This window comes from Chanodichthys erythropterus, chromosome 18, assembly GCF_024489055.1.
Source record: "Chanodichthys erythropterus isolate Z2021 chromosome 18, ASM2448905v1, whole genome shotgun sequence".
Lineage (NCBI taxonomy): Eukaryota > Metazoa > Chordata > Actinopteri > Cypriniformes > Xenocyprididae > Chanodichthys > Chanodichthys erythropterus.
Window position 1 is genome coordinate 8352219 of NC_090238.1, and position 20135 is coordinate 8372353.

The following is a 20135-nucleotide window of genomic DNA, read 5'->3' on the forward strand; positions in this document are numbered from 1 at the left end:
ACAGTGATTATTATGTTTCTAGCAAGTTATATGTTTGGCAACAGTTCTTTTAACCCTAAAATATAGAGTGAGTAGCTTTTCATTTCTTAACCATGTAGGAAGACATATCATGGCCATATTCCAGGATGACAATATTCACCAGGGTTAAAATTATATATATGTATACAGTGGCATGAACAAATATGTGAACCACTTGCAGATTCTGTGAAAATGTGAATAATTTTAATAAAATAAGTGAGATCACACAAAATGCATGTTATTTTTATTTAGTACTGTCCTGAGTAAGATATTTTACATAAAAGATGTTTACATTTAGTTCACAAGACAAAACAATAGCTACATTTATTAAAATAACCCCATTCAAAAGTTTGTGAACCATTGATTCTCAATACTCTGTGTGGTTACCTGGATGATCTATGACTGGTTTTTTTTGTGTTTTGTGATGGTTGTTCATGAGTCTCTTGTTTGTTCTGAGCAGTTAAACTGAGCTCTGTTCTTCAGAAAAATCCTACAGGTCTTGCAGAAATTTCAGTTTTCAAGCATTTTTGCATATTTTAACCCTTTCCAGCAGTGACTGAATGATTTTGAGATCCGTCTTTTCACACCGAGGACAATTGAAGGACTCAAAAACAACTATTAAAAAAGGTTCAAACATTCACTGATGCTCCAGAAGAAAACACAATGCATTAAGAGCTGGGGGGTGAAAACTTTTGAACAGGATGAAGATGTCACAATTTTTCTTATTATATTTAAATATCATTGTTTTTCATTTAGTACTGCCTTTCGGAAGCAACAGAAGATACTTGCATGTTTCCCTGAAGAAACAATTTACCTTGATATTTAAATTCAAAACTTTTCACCCCCCGGCTCTTAATGCGTCTTGTTTCCTTCTGGAGCATAAAAAAAAAAATAAAATAAATAAAAAAATAAAAAACTGTCAAAACCCAGACAAATTGTTTTAGGAATTAAATGTTGAATAAGATCAGGAAAATTATATATGAACAAACTCTTCTGTATAATCCTTTAGAATATAGATATATGAAAAAAAAGTGCATGTAAGAGCTCCTCAAGAGATTTCTCTCACTGCTCTTGACTGAATAACTTCAGTAGCTTTAGTCAGCTTCACTGTATATTTAATTTATACAGTGAAGACTACGCAGTGTCTTATTTTTTTTATCTGATTATTCAATTTCTTACTTGAATGCTGCTGTTAAATAAACCTACTGTCCTTGAAAAAAATAACTGATATTGATTGTAATTTGCATCTTTGCACTTATTTTAATAAAATAAAATAAAATAAAACAAAACATAAATTAAAATGTAATAAAAAAAAAAAAAAAAAAAAAAATGTTTTTTAACTGTGTAAGGCTATTTTTTATTTATTTTTTTTTTAATTGGGAAATCAGTTTGTCCGTACTGTGCTCAGTAACTAGCAAAATAGTCTTAAAAACCAACCTGAAAAAAAAAAAGAGAAAAAAATGATGAGATTGTGAATCGTGATCCTGCCTGAAAAATAAAATCATGATATGACATTTTTGCCCAATCACCCACCCCTAATTTGAAGCCACTTCAAGCAATCAATCTCTCTATGCATGAAAAGATAATGTACAAGAGGTGTTATTGTAGAGTTGGTGCCTTTGCGTTCAGCTTTTTACCTGTGATATCTTTCTCCCTCATCTGTTTTGCCGGCGGCTCGTCCGTGTCCCAGGGTGTGGATTGGTTAATGGGTGTTTGTCCCCACCGGACACTATTAGCCAGGACCTGGCCCTGAGTCTGCTTGTCTGCTGACGGGTGCCCAGAGACCTGTTTCAACAAGAAGAACGTCTCAGGTAAATAGACCAGCCTTTAATTATTATGTCTACATTTCCAATTACAGCCCATTTGCCAGACACTGCTACATCATTTTGCTTTGTTAATATTCCATTCCATTCGCTCTTTTAATTACGCCGCTGTTCTAGATTAGAGCCATCAATAATGCAGGAAAATCCAAGGTCGGCCCCCAGCGATTTGACTGGGTGCAAGAAAGTGAGATCTATATAGAGAACATTTTACTAATTAATTCTTATCTGCCTCGCATTGACTGTAAATCAAAGGGAGGGAAAGAAGTTTTGTGGGATCGAGGGGGACTTTTAATCATTTCGCTGAAAATAGGTACTAAAGTTGAATGGAAATGGACACGCAAAACTCATTCTACTGAAGAATCCCACTAGCTTTGACATCAACACTTGCTCAAACATATAAACAAGTATTTAATCTACAGCATGATGCTCTACGTAAAGCACTGTCATTGACTAGTTACAATATAATGCCACTATTAATGGAAACAAATAAAATGCATCAATATATACTGTAGTATGAACACTTACTTTACACAATATTAACAGAGTAAAAATTCTCTCAGAAAACAGATACTCAGTAAGCTTACTGGGCAAATATTGCCTGATTATTTGGTCTGGTTTATATTATATTTTCCAAATTTTATCTTTCTTGTAATCATAAAAAAAAAAAAAAAATAGATTTTTTTTTTAAAGTAAAAAGTTGGGGCTTCCATCCATCCATCCATCCATCCATCCATCCATCTGCATGTGCTAGGAACTAGACAACAAAAAGCTCAGTTCTTCATATTCATCTTTTGTGTCTTCAAAGGATGGATCTCATTATGCCGCTGTCAGAACTCGCTGTTCCATATGCAAGTTGAAGAAAAGAAAAATAAGTGGCTGAAAACAAGCCCTAAATGTCTTCTTGATTTCATGCCACTTTTCATTCATGTGCATTTCAAAACTGTAAATAAAAAGAAGAAAACATAAAAAGATACCTCCTTAGCGTCAAGTGTGGGCGCTGAGTTTGTCAATGTGTTTTTCATTGCCAAGCCTGCAAAAAAACCTTTAAATTTGAAAAATGTATTTAGAGATTTCTTCTACAGTGCAAGACTGGATTATCCACATTCTTCATGCCGTTGCTAAAATGTTTTAAATTTCATCCAAAATTCACCAAACAAAATTAGCAAAAATATAAATCACTTTAAACTCTAAACAGGCATAAAGAGCACACATACTGTATAAGCCTGTAACATACTTCACATGTCTGTGACAGTACAAAGATAAAGTTTTTGTCAGTTACAGCTGCATTTTCACATTACTGGCTTTAATTTGACCTTTTGTTTAACTAGCATTTATTCAATGGCATTTTTTTTTGCAATTATAATGATGAAAACAAATAAACATGCAAGGACTTTAAATTTTATGAATGAAAGGTGTTCCAGTTCTGTAGAAATCTTTCTTTGGAATTCAGATGGTAGATGTTTTGCAGGCTAGCACTGAATACAATTAATTTCGATACCTTTGCAAAGAAGCAAATAAACCTATCTCACACACAAACTGTTAAAGAGCAGGTGTGCAGGACAAACAGCATGGGATGAAAGAACGAAGAAAGAAGAAGGGGTCCTGCAGATTGCTGTAACACGCAAAGAATACTCATTTATTAACAGTCCATGTATTAGTATTATTTGTAAGATTAAAAAATGGCATTAAAAATAATTCAAGCATCTGGAAAGAGCAGAAATCTAAAACATCCCCTATCGGCTGTTCTATCTCAGAATAGAGATGCATGTTCATATCGCTGAGAGGAGAGCTAGCGGTAATGAAATTCACCTGCATTCACTAAAACTTGTCAAAAGTTGCATCTAGAATATTCCATGTGAGAACACTGAATAAATATAACATCATGGAGCTGAAGTATGTCAAGTCTATTTTCTTCTTACATTTGGACAGCACTGTTGAGTCTTATGACTAGATATGGTTTGTGAAATTGAAAAGCTTATTTACTGAGCACTATTCACCAAAATAAACCCATGCAGCAGGCAGTCACTTAAAAGGGTCAGCTTATTTTGTGATCACGTAATCTCCTACATGTTCACTCCAAAATTACATATATGACCCACTTCACCAATGGTGAACAGACAGTGGCTAAAATTGAGTCACCTGTAGCCGTGTGTGAAAGAGCAACCGTCTAAAGCGGTTGACAAAATTTTACCTGCGGAAAAAAACAAAACTGGCATTACCAATTATAATTTCCCTAGTGCGCCATGTCAAAAACGTGTGGTATAACACACACTTCTTTGCAATTTAAATGCAGACAACACAGCACTCATGTAGTGATTACATAAGAATAAGTCCAGAAACAGCTTTTCCTTTCTGTCCCCAGGCAAGAGCGACACTTTCTAACTTCCCAGGAAGTAGGTAGTTCATTTACTGAAAGTGACGTGCAGAAGTTTTCAAACTACACCAGGAGAGCAAGTGGAATAAAAATAGAAATAGCTGTGGAGTTCACATGTGCTCATTTGCAGCCATCCTGCATGCGCTCAAAAAGAGCTTTCCCTGCACCTGCAGGGAAAGCCAAATGGCAAATATTTCATTTCTGATTTAATTGTAGCTAACTTACTAAAATACTTCCATTTCTGTATTGGTTTGTCCACAAAGAGTATCCGCAAGGAAACACTGCATCCTGTGCATGCCACAATTCATTTTCAGGGTCAGAATTTGAGAATACACAACCAGAAAAAAAGCAGATGTACAAAATAAAGCTGATCTTTTCAGCTGCTTGCAGAAATTGACAAGATGAAACACACAATACTCATGTAAAGCAGTTGTACACATACTGTAACTGTTTGCTCTCTAATTACACACAAACTAAAGTGCAGACATACATTTTTATTTAAATCTTTATATTCATATTATACTACTGTTCAAACGTTTGATTTATTATACCTTTCTGTTCTAATTTTACAACAGAGAATTAGAACAGAAAGGTATAATAAATCATTTGTCCCCATAGCGATTAGATTGTATAATGATCAAGCACATCGTAAGTTAGTTTTAGTTACCTGTTAATATTATATATTTTAATGTTAAATGTTGGATTGTAATTCTGTATTTGTAATTTTGTATTTTGGATTGTAATTTTTTTCATTTTTTGTAGTATTACTTATTTTTGTCTTTATTGTTTTATTTATAGACTGTTTGTGCATTATGTGTTGTGTGTGTTTGAAGAATATGTTATGATAAGGGCGCGTAATGAATGAATGACCATATGAATTTCCCCTCGTGGGACAATAAAGTTTACCTTGACCTTGACATTTATTTTTTTCCTAAACACTTTTATTCAGCAATGAATTGATCAAAAGTGAAAACAAAGACAACTGTAACGTTACAAAAGATTTCTAATTCGAATAAATGCTGTTCTTTTGAACTTTTGTTCATGAAAGAATCCTGAAAAAAATTAATCAGGGTTTCCACAAAAATATGAACAGCACAACTAGGCATGTGACGGTATCAAATTTTCATGTTGCGATTAATTGCTGAAGCTTTTATCACGGTATACGGTATTATCACGATATTGAAATAAGTTGCAAAAAAAGTGTTGTCATAGTATAACAGGTTTAAGAACTCTTTTTGTAATAACAAAAATAACTGAATGTTTATACACAAAAAATATAAAGTCAAATTTTCAAACAGATTAAAGTGCAAAAGAATTAGGCTATAAAGAACAACAGGAAACACTTTACAATAAGATCTCATTATTTATTGCATTAACTAAGATTGAACAACAGCTACATTTGTTACAGAAAGTATTATTTTTTTGTTAATGTTAGTTAAGAAACACAACTGATCATTTTTAGTTTTATCTCAGGTCCATTAAATTTTAAAGTTCTTTTGATTTTAGTAATGTTATTAAACAGTGACTAAGAAATTAACATTAACTAAGAATAATTAATGCTTTATAAGTATTTTTCATTGTCAGTTTGGTAATAATGAATTAACATGTTAACTTTTACTTTTACTGAACAATAACAAATAATCAGAACATTTCTAATCATTAGGGCATGTTGTAGTCCAGTTTAAAATATATGTTTGAGGCATTTTAAAAACTTCACCAGCGCAGTTGCTTTGTTTATGGCGTTTCCGGGGTAACCGTTTCACTCTGCTGTTCCATCAGCGCCCTCTGCTGTCAGAGAGTGAACGTGCACTTTCATTCAGAGTGTCTCCTTCACTCGTTCCACCATGTGCTTCTCATGCACATTGAGCTTGTTTACATCTGAGCGTTTTTTTTTATTTTTTATTTTTATGCAGAATACAGTGGTGTTGTGCATTTTATACGGTTGATGGGGAAAGTATTTGTATATGCATTATAAAAATTTTAATAATCTGTAATAATTATTTACGGTATTTTGAAATGCCCACGATAACAATACCGTGCATATTCATTATCGTGATATATCGCAAGTCTAAGCACTATTTACTATTTTCAACATTGACAGAAATGTTTCTTGAGCAGCAAATCAACATATTAGAATGATTTCTGAAGGATCATGTGACACTGAAGACTGGAGTAATGATTCTGAAAATTTAGCTTTGCATCACAGGAATAAATTAAATTTTAAAACACATACAAAGAGAAAACTGTGTTTTTGATTAAATAAATGCAGCCTTGGTGAACAGAAGAGACTTTAAAAACATTTAAAAAAAATTACCAACCCCACACTTTTGAAAAGTAGTTTAAATAAATAAAGAAAGAAAGAAATAAGGCAGGGCTTGATTTTTATCTTTGAGAATTGACTGGATTGTGAAAAGTGGATGTTACACAGCAGAATGCAGCCAGCAAATTGTAGGGAAAGGTTGAAAATGTGAAAATGAAACTTTGCATTTGCAACGTTTTCAGATTACACAGATTACACTCTTTAAATGGCACGTGTTTGTTACTGTACGAGGGCCTATCAAACAATGACAGCATGATTCTGCTCATCCTCCATCCGGCAGTGTGTGCACAGGATCACTTCCCACAGTCAAATAAGCCCTCTCCATTTGAGCGGATTGCTGTCCTCCGCGATCCTAATCCGCCAGGCGTTGGGCAGCATCGCTCTCCGCCTCTCACAAAGCCAAATACAGCATCCACACTGTCATGCTCTTATTTGCTATTCCTATCTCAGCTGTCAACACAGAAGCCTTCTTCACCCAGTGGAAGTGCTCGCTCCCGCGGCACCAGGAACCGATGATCCATCATTTGTCAGGACCGTCACATTGTGAAGTAAGTTTGCTATTCCTTACGGCTTGCAGCATCTTTAAAAACAACCTCGGAGATGGGAATCTTCGATGGCCTCCCGCTAATGGGAACCGAGGTGATTTTTTTTTAAAAGAAGGAACATCTTTCTCTTGCTGATGGTTCAAAGGAGGAACTCTTGGCCTTAGTTTGTGCCTTTGGCCTCCAAGAAGCAGTGTTGAAAAAGCTTCAGGCTGGAGCGGCTTTACTTTTGAATTCTTTGTGTGTGCGGCTGCAGATGATTTTCAACAGCAAGGAGACATGGCTTTTAAAAGGGTCAAGGCTCTTTAGACCTGTGAGGGACACCACTATATCTATGAATGACAGGCAGAAATACCTAGGTCTCAGAGTCAACATCGCTGTTCTCTGATGTCTGGCTTTATCCAGAACAAAGGAGGACTGTGTGGAATTCAGAACTGAACTGAGAATGGCTTAAAATCAATTATAGAATTGTTGAATTGAAGCAGCCAACTGAGGGCAAAATTGGTTATTATATACACAACAAATATATGTTTCTGTTGATGTTCAATTCTTACCTACTCGAAGTGAATAGAGAAAATGCACCAGGGACCGAATCAAATGCTCCAAGCAAACAAGGTGTGAACAAGTTTTTGACAGATTCCTATATATATATATATATATTAGTGCATGTTTATTAATACATCAATAAACAAAACCTCCAGTCTTTCACATGCACCTCAAAGATCGAGTTTAATTGTGAGTGTAAAGTTGGAGCGGCACGACGGGGTTTTGCCTAGAGCGGCAGTTGAGCATGCGCCGGCCCTGTGTGTGTATATATATACACACACAGGGCCGGCGCATGCTCAACTGCCGCTCTAGGCAAAACCCCGTCGTGCCGCTCCAACTTTACACTCACAATTAAACTCGATCTTTGAGGTGCATGTGAAAGACTGGAGGTTTTGTTTATTGATGTATTAATAAACATGCACTAATATAAAAGCAACAAGCATGTTTTCTGATTTCTTTTTTCATTCTGCAATGTAAAAAAATAATCAACACGTAACCTCTACAAATGCAAACACTTATGTTAAATAATAGTACGAATATCTCCTGGAAGATTCGGGAGAATTCCTGGTGGGCCGCTGATAAATTGGGCCGGCAGTAGCCTACTTCAACATAAAGACAGTTTACAGGACGCGCAAAGCACAAGTCACTAGACACACGAAAGCCGCAAATCGGTGGTAGTTCTAGCTAATTTTTGTTCTTTTTTTAATACAATTCACCAAAAATATTACACTATTAACCAGGCCTAACTAAGAAAAAACTATTTTAAAAAATCACATTACAAAAATAAAACAACATAAATTTTAGATTAGATTAATAAAACAGCATCTAACAAATATTTTTAACATTTATTAGTTAATTTAATATTTTCATTTTTAAGGGCTGGGCTAGCCTGTAACCTACAGAAATTTCAACTTTTTAAACTTGTAATTATTAAGTAGCATTTTAGTCTCAATTTAAGCACTAAGTAAGTTGCAAGTGTATTATTTATTCATTTCTGAGTGTACCTTCACCACTTGATAAGACGTGTGGAAATTGCTGCGTTGTGACTGGGGACGTTTAAACTGTCTAAAACAATCCCACACCCTGTTATAAAACACATAACCGTATTACTTTAATTTACATGAATAGTTATGTTACTACCTTGAAAGTTGAAACCGATAACGATGTTTCTTTTGATAACTGATGATATGGAACTCTGCTCTTGTCCAGTGGTGCGTTTCCCAAACAACGATGTAACTCGCTGCTGAACTACCATAGTACAATGCATCGTTGAACAAATCAACTAACGAGTCACGACTGTTTCCCGAAACTGTATTGTTGTAAACCTGTCATTCAACCACGTTGGTGAATGACGTCACGCAGATGGTGGAGTAATAACTTCTTTAAATGAATCCGTTTGAGATCAAATTAATGGTAGAATTTCTGCTATAAATTACGAACATGGCACTAATTCTCATTTTCCTCAGTCATTTTGCTTTTTTCCAGATTAAATCAAATGCTTGTTCTGACGTACCAGAGCATGTACGCACATGCGCTCTCTTCAAAAATGGTGCTTTAAATCTCTTGACAAACTAAAATATATAAATGACATTTGTATATATTCGAAATAAAAAATATACATTGTACTTAATGTCAACTTGCTTATTTAGCTCAAGATAATTATTTATTAAGTCCACGTCATAAAAACAAGAAACTATGCTTCTAAACACAGCTCGAGAGCTGTCGTTCCAACCACACAAGTTTGCGATGCAGTTTGCGAATGTTTGTTTGAACGATGGTTTTGTGAAACAACAAATCGTTGAACTATGTAAGTAATGACGGAACTTGTGATATTAAGCTGAGTTCAGACTGCACCATTTTCAAAGTAGTCGGGTCACGGTTCTTTCACACTGCATGACTATCTTGGCCAGCATTCAGTCGCTGCTGTGTTCACACTGCACGATGGATCGGCGACAGAAGGTTTCACACTGCATGACTTTACAATAGGAAGAAGCGCCGACAACTCTGGCACAGAAACTACGTTTCACAACCAAACACACGCGAGATGTGACAAGGAAACAACAAGATATCACGCATGCAAGACCGGAGTTCTCACGTGAGACTGGGATTGTTATTAAAAATGGTATCCTGCAAGAAGCTTGCAATACGAATTGTCTGTGTGCTGATTTGCAGCGAAAACAAGAAAAAGAAAAGAAGAATATGGAGGAGGAAATGGTTGGGGAGACGCGAGGAACAAGGATTGTGTGTTCTGCAACGAGAGTGGTCTATAACTCCTCCCCGAACTCCCCGCTGCTCTGTATCTTTCTCTCTCTCATTGGCTGTCGGTCATCGCTGATGTAGTTTTCAGTCAGAACACTTTCCACACAGCAGGATTTTGAATCGACAGGTCCAGATATTTAGCATGCCAAATATCTCAGGGGCGTTGGCGACTTGTCGGTGATTTTCTCAAATTGCGTCTTTGCTCATTCACACTGCGTGATTGTCACTCGTGTGAACAAGCACCGATTTGCCTGTGATTTTGGGCATTTTGTTGGCGATTTCTCAAAACCTGTCGGCGCGCCAAAATCAGGGCTAAAAACGTGCAGTCTGAACTTGGCTTTAGTCGGCTAACAATGCTTTTGGGAAACGCACCCCAGGTTAGCGGTGCGCGCAACCAAGTGTAGCAGTGACAGTGGCCCACAGCAGATGGCGGTGACTCCTCCACTCCCTCTTGGACGGCAGCCACCCCACCTCATCCCAGGAGCAAGTCCTACCTTTCACAAGGCTCCAGCACCACCGCCCCGGGCAGCCTCTCGCGGTCTTCACTCCCGCGCTGCCCGAACTACGCAGCACCACAATCCCCCTCAGCAGCAAGGGCTCTCCGACAGCATGTCCCTCCTCCCTCCTTCTTCCTGAATCTCTTATTTACATAATGTCTAAATTTCTTTGTTTTTAATGAGAGAATTTGCGATCGTGCAAACTCATATAGTCCACTCACCGCTCAAAACGCCGGTGTTTTTGTTCAGTGATATGCCGCTCTAGGTTGGGTGGGGTTTGGTACTCAATAGAATGAGGGAAAGATAATTTAAACTTAGAATAACTAATCGGGTGATGACTTTTTGATATAAGTGAAATAATTCCAAACGAATGTCCCAAAAAAAAATTATATATATTAATTAAGTTAAAAACTAAATCCCTTTCCTTTTTGCCACCCTCACTGTGCTGCCGCCACCCTCATTGGCACGCACCGGCCCTGTGTATAAATATATATATATATATATATATATATATATATATATATATATATATATATATATATATATATATATATATATATATATATATATACACACACAGGGTGCTTTTGTAGGGGGGGGATGGGGGTTTTTCCCCCCTTCTGATCTATGTATCCCTGCCTCTGCTGAATTATTTTTATCCCCGGGGAGGGATAAAAAAATATCCCTCCCGGGTAATGCTACTCCACAAACCACCAACAGAGCATACAAATACCAAAATATATATATATATATTTTTTTTTTTTTTTTTTAAACCTCACCAAGTAAAACACTGCGTTTATATAGAACTGTCTCTTTACGACCACAACAAATGGGACACTTTTCAGACGCGCATTCCGACTTTGCCCTAGCGCCAGTCAAACAAGCGGAAAAGGTACAGGTGACGACGAGGTAGCTTCAGTTGAACAACAGTGAACTGCGGTCAGATGAGATGTCAGGCTATGTCGGTAAAACTCAGAAAAATTAACACTACTGTCCAATCAGCCATTATACTGTGCTCGCGGCGCGCACTCAATAATTGCATGCGCAAATGCGCCGGCGCGCTGCATAATTACTTTATTATCTAGCTTAAAGGGTTATGAAACCCCAAAACACTTTTTTTGAGATGTAAACAGATATGTATAGGCTGCACATCATTGAAAACACTAAAGGAACTCATTAATGTTATTATTTTTGCATTTTTCAGAGCGATTTCTGTCTTCCTGTTTGAAAAGCTGAGTCGGAGCAACGTAACAAAATCTGACGTCATCGTGTACTTTCGAACATGCTGACGTAGATTCTCAACATAAATGCACATATGTACACCAGGGAAATCTAAATTTTCTCGGGGGAGCATGTCCCCCATACCCCCCTAGCAAACAACATTTCCTGACCTCAGTAACTATGAAACCCTGTGTACGGCCCAGCTTATATTCTATCTAATGAAATATGAGGTAAACATTTATTTCTACAAATGTGTGCATTTTTTGACTAAAAGTTTGTATGTGTATGCACTGTGATCAAAAATAAATGGGACCAAACGCGATTTAATGTAAAGGTTTGTGTCTCATTATTCTATTAATAACTACCGATTGATTTTGCATTTCTATCTAGATAGTGTTGCAAATATCTAAGCTATCTAATACTTCAAATCTCAAGGTTAAATCAGAAGACTTTTTTGTAATATTACATAATATATATATATATATATATATATATATATATATATATATATATATATATTATACTTATTTGTGTTATGATATAGACACGGAGGCAGAGATAAAAGCAATCCAGGTGAGTTTTATTGAACAATATGTGGAACAAAGAGTGATAATGGCTGTTATCAGGTTCTTGAGAGATGAATATAAAGTAATACTGTCCTTGTATGATTTGTGGATCCAGGAGCTGAGATGGAGGGAGACATTGGAGACACTCACACACACAGAAGGGTAAGCACACGAAGGGACCAGGAGACGAAGGAGATGAAGGAGATCGCTGGAGCAGGTAGGTATGTCGATGGGGAGTCCTTGAGGTAAGCATTTACGTGAAATAGTGCAAACGAGACCGGACAGTGAGTGTGTGTGAGTGTGGTGGCTTTGTAGTGCTGGTGATTGCAGAGTGAATGAGATGTAGGTGGCGGTGATTAGTACGCTGGTGATTGGGTGCGTGGGTACTGTGGTGAGGTGGAGCCTGGCGTGTCTGTGACAGTACCCCCCCTCCCACGGCCCGCTCCTGAGGGCCGCGGACCCCGACGTCGTGGTGGTCTTCCCCTGGGTCGCGGGGCAGGTCTGTCTGGATGGTTGGTATGGAAGTTCTGTAACAGAAGAGGATCAAGGATATCGTTCCTGGGAACCCATGAGCGTTCTTCGGGACCATAGTCCTCCCAGTCCACGAGGTATTGTCTCTGCAGCTGGTGGTGAGCTGAGTCCCACACCCTCTCGCTCTCCCGGAACCAGTAGTCGACTGCCGGAACGTCGGAGGGTTCCCCGTCCCAGGGGAACATCGGGGGTTGGTAGCCGAGTACGCACTGGAAGGGTGTTAGTCCTGTTGAGGCTTGGCGGAGGGAGTTCTGTGCGTACTCGGCCCAACCCAGGTACTGGTTCCAGGAGTTCTGGTGGCCGTGACAGAAGGTACGCAAGAAGCGGCCGATCTCCTGGATCTTCCGTTCCGTCTGCCCGTTCGACTGAGGATGGTATCCAGACGATAGGCTGACGGTCACACCCAGGAGGGAGAAGAAGGCTTTCCAGACGTGGGAGACAAACTGGGGTCCTCTGTCGGAGACGATGTCTTCAGGTAATCCATAATAGCGAAAGACATGATTAAACATTAGTTCTGCGGTGGCCATGGCGGTAGGTAGACCCTCCAGGGGTATTAATCGGCAGGACTTTGAGAAGCGGTCCACTACCACCAGGATGCATGTGTGACCGTCATACTCGGGGAGGTCGGTGACGAAGTCCACTCCCAGGTGTGACCAGGGTCTCTCAGGAACGGGCAGAGGAAAGAGCTTGCCGGTGGGAAGATGGCGTGGGCTCTTGGAGATGGCGCACTCCCTGCAGCCCTGCACGTACCTCCTGACGTCGTTGGCCATGTTGGGCCACCAGAAGCGTTGTTTGAGCAACGAGAGGGTCTCCTTGACCCCCGGGTGACCAGTGCCAAGTGAAGAGTGGATGCTGTGCAGGAGTGGAGTGCGACGTGCCCGTGTGATGTACTGCAAGCCCGGTGGGCAACCCGGCGGAGTGCGTGTGGAGGCATTGGCGGAGGGAATGGTTTCCTCGGACCACTGGATTGGGCTCACGAAGATGGACTCTGGCAGAATAGTATCAGGCTTTTCGGGCTTTTCCTCAGGAGCATAGAGGCGAGATAGGGCATCAGCTTTCGTATTCTTAGAACCAGGACGGTAGGAGATGGAGAAGTTGAATCTAGAGAAGAACATAGCCCAGCGAGCTTGGCGAGGGTTGAGTCTCTTAGCGGCCTTCAGATATTCGAGGTTCTTGTGATCAGTGAGAACTTGAAACGGGTGAGCAGCTCCCTCCAACCAATGCCTCCACTCCTCAAGGGCAAGCTTGACGGCCACGAGTTCGCGGTCACCGATGTCATAGTTGACCTCCGCCGGGTTGAGCTTGCGGGAGAAGAAGGCGCATGGATGGAGTCTACTTGGTGTCCCCTGCTGCTGTGAAAGGACCGCTCCCACTCCGGTGGTAGATGCGTCCACCTCAACTATGAACGGGAGGTTCGGGTTAGGGCGGACGAGGAGGGGAGCGGTGGTGAAGGCTTTCTTCAGGGTCTCAAAGGCATTGGTGGCTAGTGGAGACCAGGACAGAGACTTGGGCTGGTGACGGAGTAGGTTGGTGAGTGGACTGACGATAGTGCTGTAATTCTTGATGAACCGGCGGTAGAAATTGGAGAAGCCTAGGAATCTTTGGAGTTCTTTGATAGTAGTAGGAGTGGGCCAGGACTGTATGGCGGAGACCTTCCCCTCGTCCATCTGGATGCCACTGTGATCAATCACGTACCCCAGGAACTGGACGGAGGGTTGATGAAATGAGCATTTTTCAGCCTTGAGGAAGAGATGGAACTGCCGTAAGCGCTGGAGGACCTCCGCAACGTGGTGGCGATGTTCGGCCAAGCTCCAGGAATAGATGAGGATGTCATCTATATAAACCAGAACGGACTTATGGAGAAACTCCCGGAGCACCTCGTGGATGAAATCCTGGAATACGGAGGGGGCGTTGACCAGGCCATACGGCATCACGAGGTATTCGTAGTGTCCTGTGGGCGTGACAAAGGCGGTCTTCCACTCGTCCCCCTCACGTATACGGATGAGGTTATACGCGCTGCGGAGGTCCAACTTGGTGAACACAGTGGCACCGCGGAGATGTTCCAGGGCCGCTGGGACGAGGGGAAATGGATAGCGGAACTTTATGGGGATCTTATTGAGGGCACGGTAATCGATGCAGGGCCTCAAGCCTCCGTCCTTCTTTGCCACGAAGAAGAAGCTTGAAGCAGCAGGGGAAGTAGACGGGCGGATGTAACCTTGTTCGAGTGCCTCCTTGATGTATTCCTCCATGGCCTTCTCCTCCGGTATGGACAGGGGGTATATGCGTCCCCTGGGCACTGGTTCACCCGGCAGCAGATCGATGGCGCAGTCCCATGGCCGGTGTGGAGGAAGCTTGGAGGCGTGTTGCGGGCAGAAAACGTCACTGAAGGGGGCGTAGTCCGGGGGAACATCCACGGAGCGCTTCTCAACAGGGCTCTCGATGGATGTGGCGTTCACGATTAGAGGCTTGGAGAGTGGAGATTTCGGAACAGGAAGCGCTGGGAAGCAGTGATCGCCCCACTTCAGGACTTCGCCCGTGCGCCAGGAGATGTTGGGGTTGTGTTGTTCCAGCCACGGGCGCCCTAGAACCACGTCAGCGGTGGATTCCTCCAGAACCAGCAAATGGATGTGTTCAGTGTGCAGGATTCCGATGCTGAGTTGAAGTGGACCCACGCAGTGACGGATGTGTCTGCGGCTTAGGAGTTTGCCCGTGATGGAGTGGATTTGATAGCTCGTCGGTGAAGGAGAGATCTTAAGGTTGAGTTGTCTACAGAGGGTGCCTGAGATGAAGTTTCCGGCTGACCCTGAATCAAGGAGCGCCACCACTGGAACAGAGATGTTAGCAGCAGTAAGGGTTACAGTTGTAGTGAGTGGTTTCATTTTCTGAATGGAGGGAAATATTACACTCACCACGGGTCGAGGAGGACGTATTGGGCATGTGGAGAGATTATGCCCCATAGTCCCGCAATAGAGACAGAGATTCAGGGCCAGCCTTCTTTGTCTTTCGTTTGGGGTGAGACGAGAATGATCTATTTGCATGGGTTCTGCATACGGGACCCCACGCGGATGGCGAGTTGGATGAAGCGTTCTAATCCCATGGAGTCCTCGTATGCAGCGAGATGCAGCCGCACGGAGGGTTCCAGCCCCTGACGGAACGTAGTGATGAGGGCTTGCTCGTTCCATCCGCTGGTGGCGGCTAGCGTTCGAAACTGCTAGGCATATTCGTTAACATAGAGGTTTCTTTGCTTTAGATTATAAAGTTTCTCACCAGTCGAGGAATCAGTCAGAGGTTTCCCCGTATACTTCCCGGAAGTGGGAGACGAACGCCGAATAGGATTGGACGACTGGGCCTTTCTGGGTCCATAGCGAATCTGCCCATTGCAGAGCCTTCCCTTGCAGTTGTGAAATAATGAAAGCTATTTTAGCCGTGTCTGTGGTGTAGAGGTGCGGCTGCATCTCCAGGACCAGTTCACATTGGAGAAGGAATCCGCTGCATTCCTCCGCCGATCCAGAGTAGGGCGCCGGTTTGGCCATGGGACTGGCGGTGAATGCAGGTGAAGGAGCGGTGCTGGTGGGTGCGGAGACAGCCGTGTTGAGGGATGACGATGTTGAGGGCTGTGGTGTGAGTGCTCGACGCAGCACGTCCACGAGTTCCTGGAATGGATCGTTAGTACTCATGCCGTTCAGTTGTTATGGTCCGGTCTTCTGTTATGATATAGACATGGAGGCAGAGATAAAAGCAATCCAGGTGAGTTTTATTGAACAATATGTGGAACACAGAGTGATAATGGCTGTTATCAGGTTCTTGAGAGATGAATATAAAGTAATACTGTCCTTGTATGATTTGTGGATCCAGGAGCTGAGATGAGATGGAGGGAGACGTTGGAGACACTCACACACACAGAAGGGTAAGCACACGAAGGGACCAGGAGACGAAGGAGATGAAGGAGATCGCTGGAGCAGGTAGGTATGTCGATGGGGAGTCCTTGAGGTAAGCATTTACGTGAAGTAGTGCAAACGAGACCGGACAGTGAGTGTGTGTGAGTGTGGTGGCTTTGTAGTGCTGGTGATTGCAGAGTGAATGAGATGCAGGTGGCGGTGATTAGTACGCTGGTGATTGGGTGCGTGGGTACTGTGGTGAGGTGGAGCCTGGCGTGTCTGTGACAATTTGCTTTTTATTTTTTGTTATTAATATTTATTTATTGACATCTATCTATTTAGCTTTTTTTATTTTTTTTTTTCTCATTGTTGGCTTTAAGAGATTATTTGACTACATCCAAGTCAAATTAAGAAGATGTCAACATGTCAGCATCCTTAAAAATAAATGCCACCTGGACCAAATTAAAGCATTTTCAATGTTTGATTTTTAGAGCATTTTGGTTTACACCTGTCCACCTTTTGCATAATAAAAAACAGGTTTGATGTCATCACTTGATGTCCAATGTAAAATCTGGGTCCTGAAGCAAAACCAGTTGACTAATTTACAGTTTAGTGTAATTTACAGAGGTCTTCCAAATAGTTTTTATGTTTAATCAGGGAATAAATGTGAATAATTAGTTAAATTAATCATTCAATTTAGCTGCTGGACTAATAAAAGTCCTATTGTTTGACTTGTTGAATCCTAATATTCTATTCTGAATTCAGCCCAAATAGAACAGAACTATCCCACTTATGAGTTTTTAACAGTAGTGTGGTAGACCCATTGTTATTATCTGTGATATGAATATGAAGTGGCACAATACAAAAGCATGAATTCAAATGATTGTATAGTGATAAGAAAATATTTCCATTGCAGGCTCTTCATTTTCTTGTCTCCTGTCTATAAGCGACTGCAGAGTTCAAGGAGTCCTGCATGTTTTGGCATGTTCTGACTGCTCGTTTTGCATAATGCAGTTTCACTAAATCTAAATGAGAGAGCTCTTAGCTGACAAAATGAAACCTTCAGCGGAGCAGAGCTGTTGAAAGAGGTCATGCTACAGATAACGGCTGAAATACTCAATAAGCTTTCAGGGCGTCTTGAGAGCCATCTAGAAACACAAGACAGCGATGATTAGGAGAGAAATTAAATGGGAGAAGTGTCTGAATGTGTGTTTGAAATCATGGTAGAAATGGCACTTGCATGGCCACATTCTCACTGTACCTCTACATCTACTGGGAAACTCCAATGACATTCACCTAGGGCTGTCACGATTATGAAATTTGGCTGACGGTTAATTGTCTAATAAATCATGGCGATTATGACGATTAATTGCCTGTTTTAGGGCTTTGGCGATTATGATGATTAATTGCCTGTTTTAGGGCTATGACGATTAATTGTCTAATTAATTAATTAATTGCTTTGACATTTAATTCTCATACATTTTTTGTTTGTTCATGAAATAATTTTCACACAGTGTTGTGATTAAATTAAATTTGATTAAATGATAAAGTTTTTCCTAGCAGTAAATATTAATACACAATACACATAACACATATTTAAAAGTACTTTTAATGAATATATGTTTCAAAAACTCCCAAAATAAATAAACACAATAAAGTATCTGAAAAACAACTGAAATAAGATGCAATCAAAAATAAACTGCCTATAACAGAACAGGCCTTAGTAGTCAATTCATATCATATTGCTTGTCGAAGTTTTGCAGAATTTCTTTAAATGCTGATTTTTCGACTGTATTGAATGGCTGCATTTCCTTTGTTATGTATCGCGTTACACTCTCAGTCAAAGAGCGCCATCTGAATCTGTCTCGTTTATACTTAGTTGATCGCTCAAAAGTCTGCGTTATAGGCAATTGATGAGACTGATGTGCGGTCGCGGATGTCTTCGTGATTTCGGCAAATTCTGTGGGGTGATGTGTCTTCAGGTGAGTCCGTAAGTTTGTGGTGTTAGCGCTTGTAACGAGGTTAGTAGATGGGGGAAGGCGGGAACCGGCGAACATTCAACAAACTTTAATATAAAATAAACAAAGAACAAAACGAAAGTAATGCCGGCAGACCCTCGCGGACTTCTGCCGGCCACACAAACATAATAAAACATAACATAAAGTCCAGGCCTGGTCCTCTCTCGTACTTTACTGATGTCGCTCCTCCTTTTATGCCTCCGGAGCTCCTCCGTGAGAGACTCGAGGCCGGCACGCCTCGCAGGTGACGCTCATTATCACTCGCGTCACCGGCCTCGCGCCGTTCCCTCACGGCTCTCGCCCGACCTGCTCGTCACATACCCCCAACGCCCCTCGCAGGCTGGGGGGTACTCCCGCGACTGCGCTTTACTCCCCCCCCGGGGCCTGTCTCGGCGGCCGCAGCACCTGGGGGTAAGGACAGACGAGACGAGAGAAAGGAGACGGAAGCAAGGGGAGCGACAAGACGAGAGCGGGGAGAGAGGAAAAAAAAATTCTGGGTCCGGTTCCCCGACACACTGCCGCTCGGCCCTCAGCCTGCCAAGCGGCTCTTCCTCGCGGTGCCACATGCGATGGCACTGGACGCTTGGTGGACGGCCCGATCCTCGACCGCCTCCTGGCGGCCGGCGATGGCTCCTCCGGCTGAGGGCAGCCGGCAGCGAGTCCCCCGTCCCCTGCTCCTCCCCTTCATGGTGGACAGCAGCAGGCTCCGGCCCACAGCGGACGGCGGCGACTCCTCCGCTCCCTCCTGTTGTTAATAACTAATGTTATTTCTTTTTTACTATTTTTAGACATCTCCACTTACACCAGAAGATGCCTAGGGTGTAATATGATATATAGGTACCAGGAATGGCAGGATGGTCTCCACAATTTTGATGATCATGTGCTTCTGAGTCTTGAGCTTTGTCTATATCTAAGATACAGTTTACAGGTTTGTCTTTATTACATAGTGTTTTATAACTAATGTTCCCATCCAGTAAAGAAGCCATTCAGAGAATTTAATTAACCCATTGTCATTATGTCTATTCCAGAACCACGTATCAGTTTCCAGGGCTATAGACACTTTGGAGGGCCTCCGGGGAGTAAAATACCCCAACAGAGATACCATACTCCATGGGTACTGTCATTTCGAGGCCTTGACAGATACTGACTACATATATTCTTGTGTTAACTGCAGTTACCATCCCCCTGTGGTTATTATGGATTTGCACAAGAAGGGAGGAGTTTTTAGCATGTCAGGTAAGAGTTTGTTTGCTATAATATGATAATCAAAGTAACAAAGTAAATGTACTTGTACAGTACAGTCGAAAAGTTTGGAACCACTAAGATTTTTAATGTTTTTAAAAAAAGTTCCGTCTGCTCACCAAGGCTACATTTATTTAATTAAAAATACAGTAAAAACAGTAATATTGTGAAATATTATAACAATTTAAAATAACTGTGTACTATTTAAATATATTTGACAAAGTAATTTATTCCTGTGATCAAAGCTGAATTTTCAGCATCATTACTCCAGTCTTCAGTGTCACATGATCCTTCAGAAAT

The 20135-nt window shown here is 41.2% G+C and overlaps 1 protein-coding gene across 1 annotated transcript in view; it reads right to left on the reverse strand.

Moving 5' to 3' along the window:
- Nucleotides 1–20135, reverse strand: part of LOC137006452 (kelch-like protein 29) — a 472167-nt gene that overhangs the window by 250267 nt on the left and 201765 nt on the right. The window contains exon 3 of the mRNA XM_067367229.1: nt 1656–1803. Coding sequence (XP_067223330.1) covers nt 1656–1803 — 148 coding nt within the window. The remainder of the gene's footprint in view (nt 1–1655; nt 1804–20135) is intronic.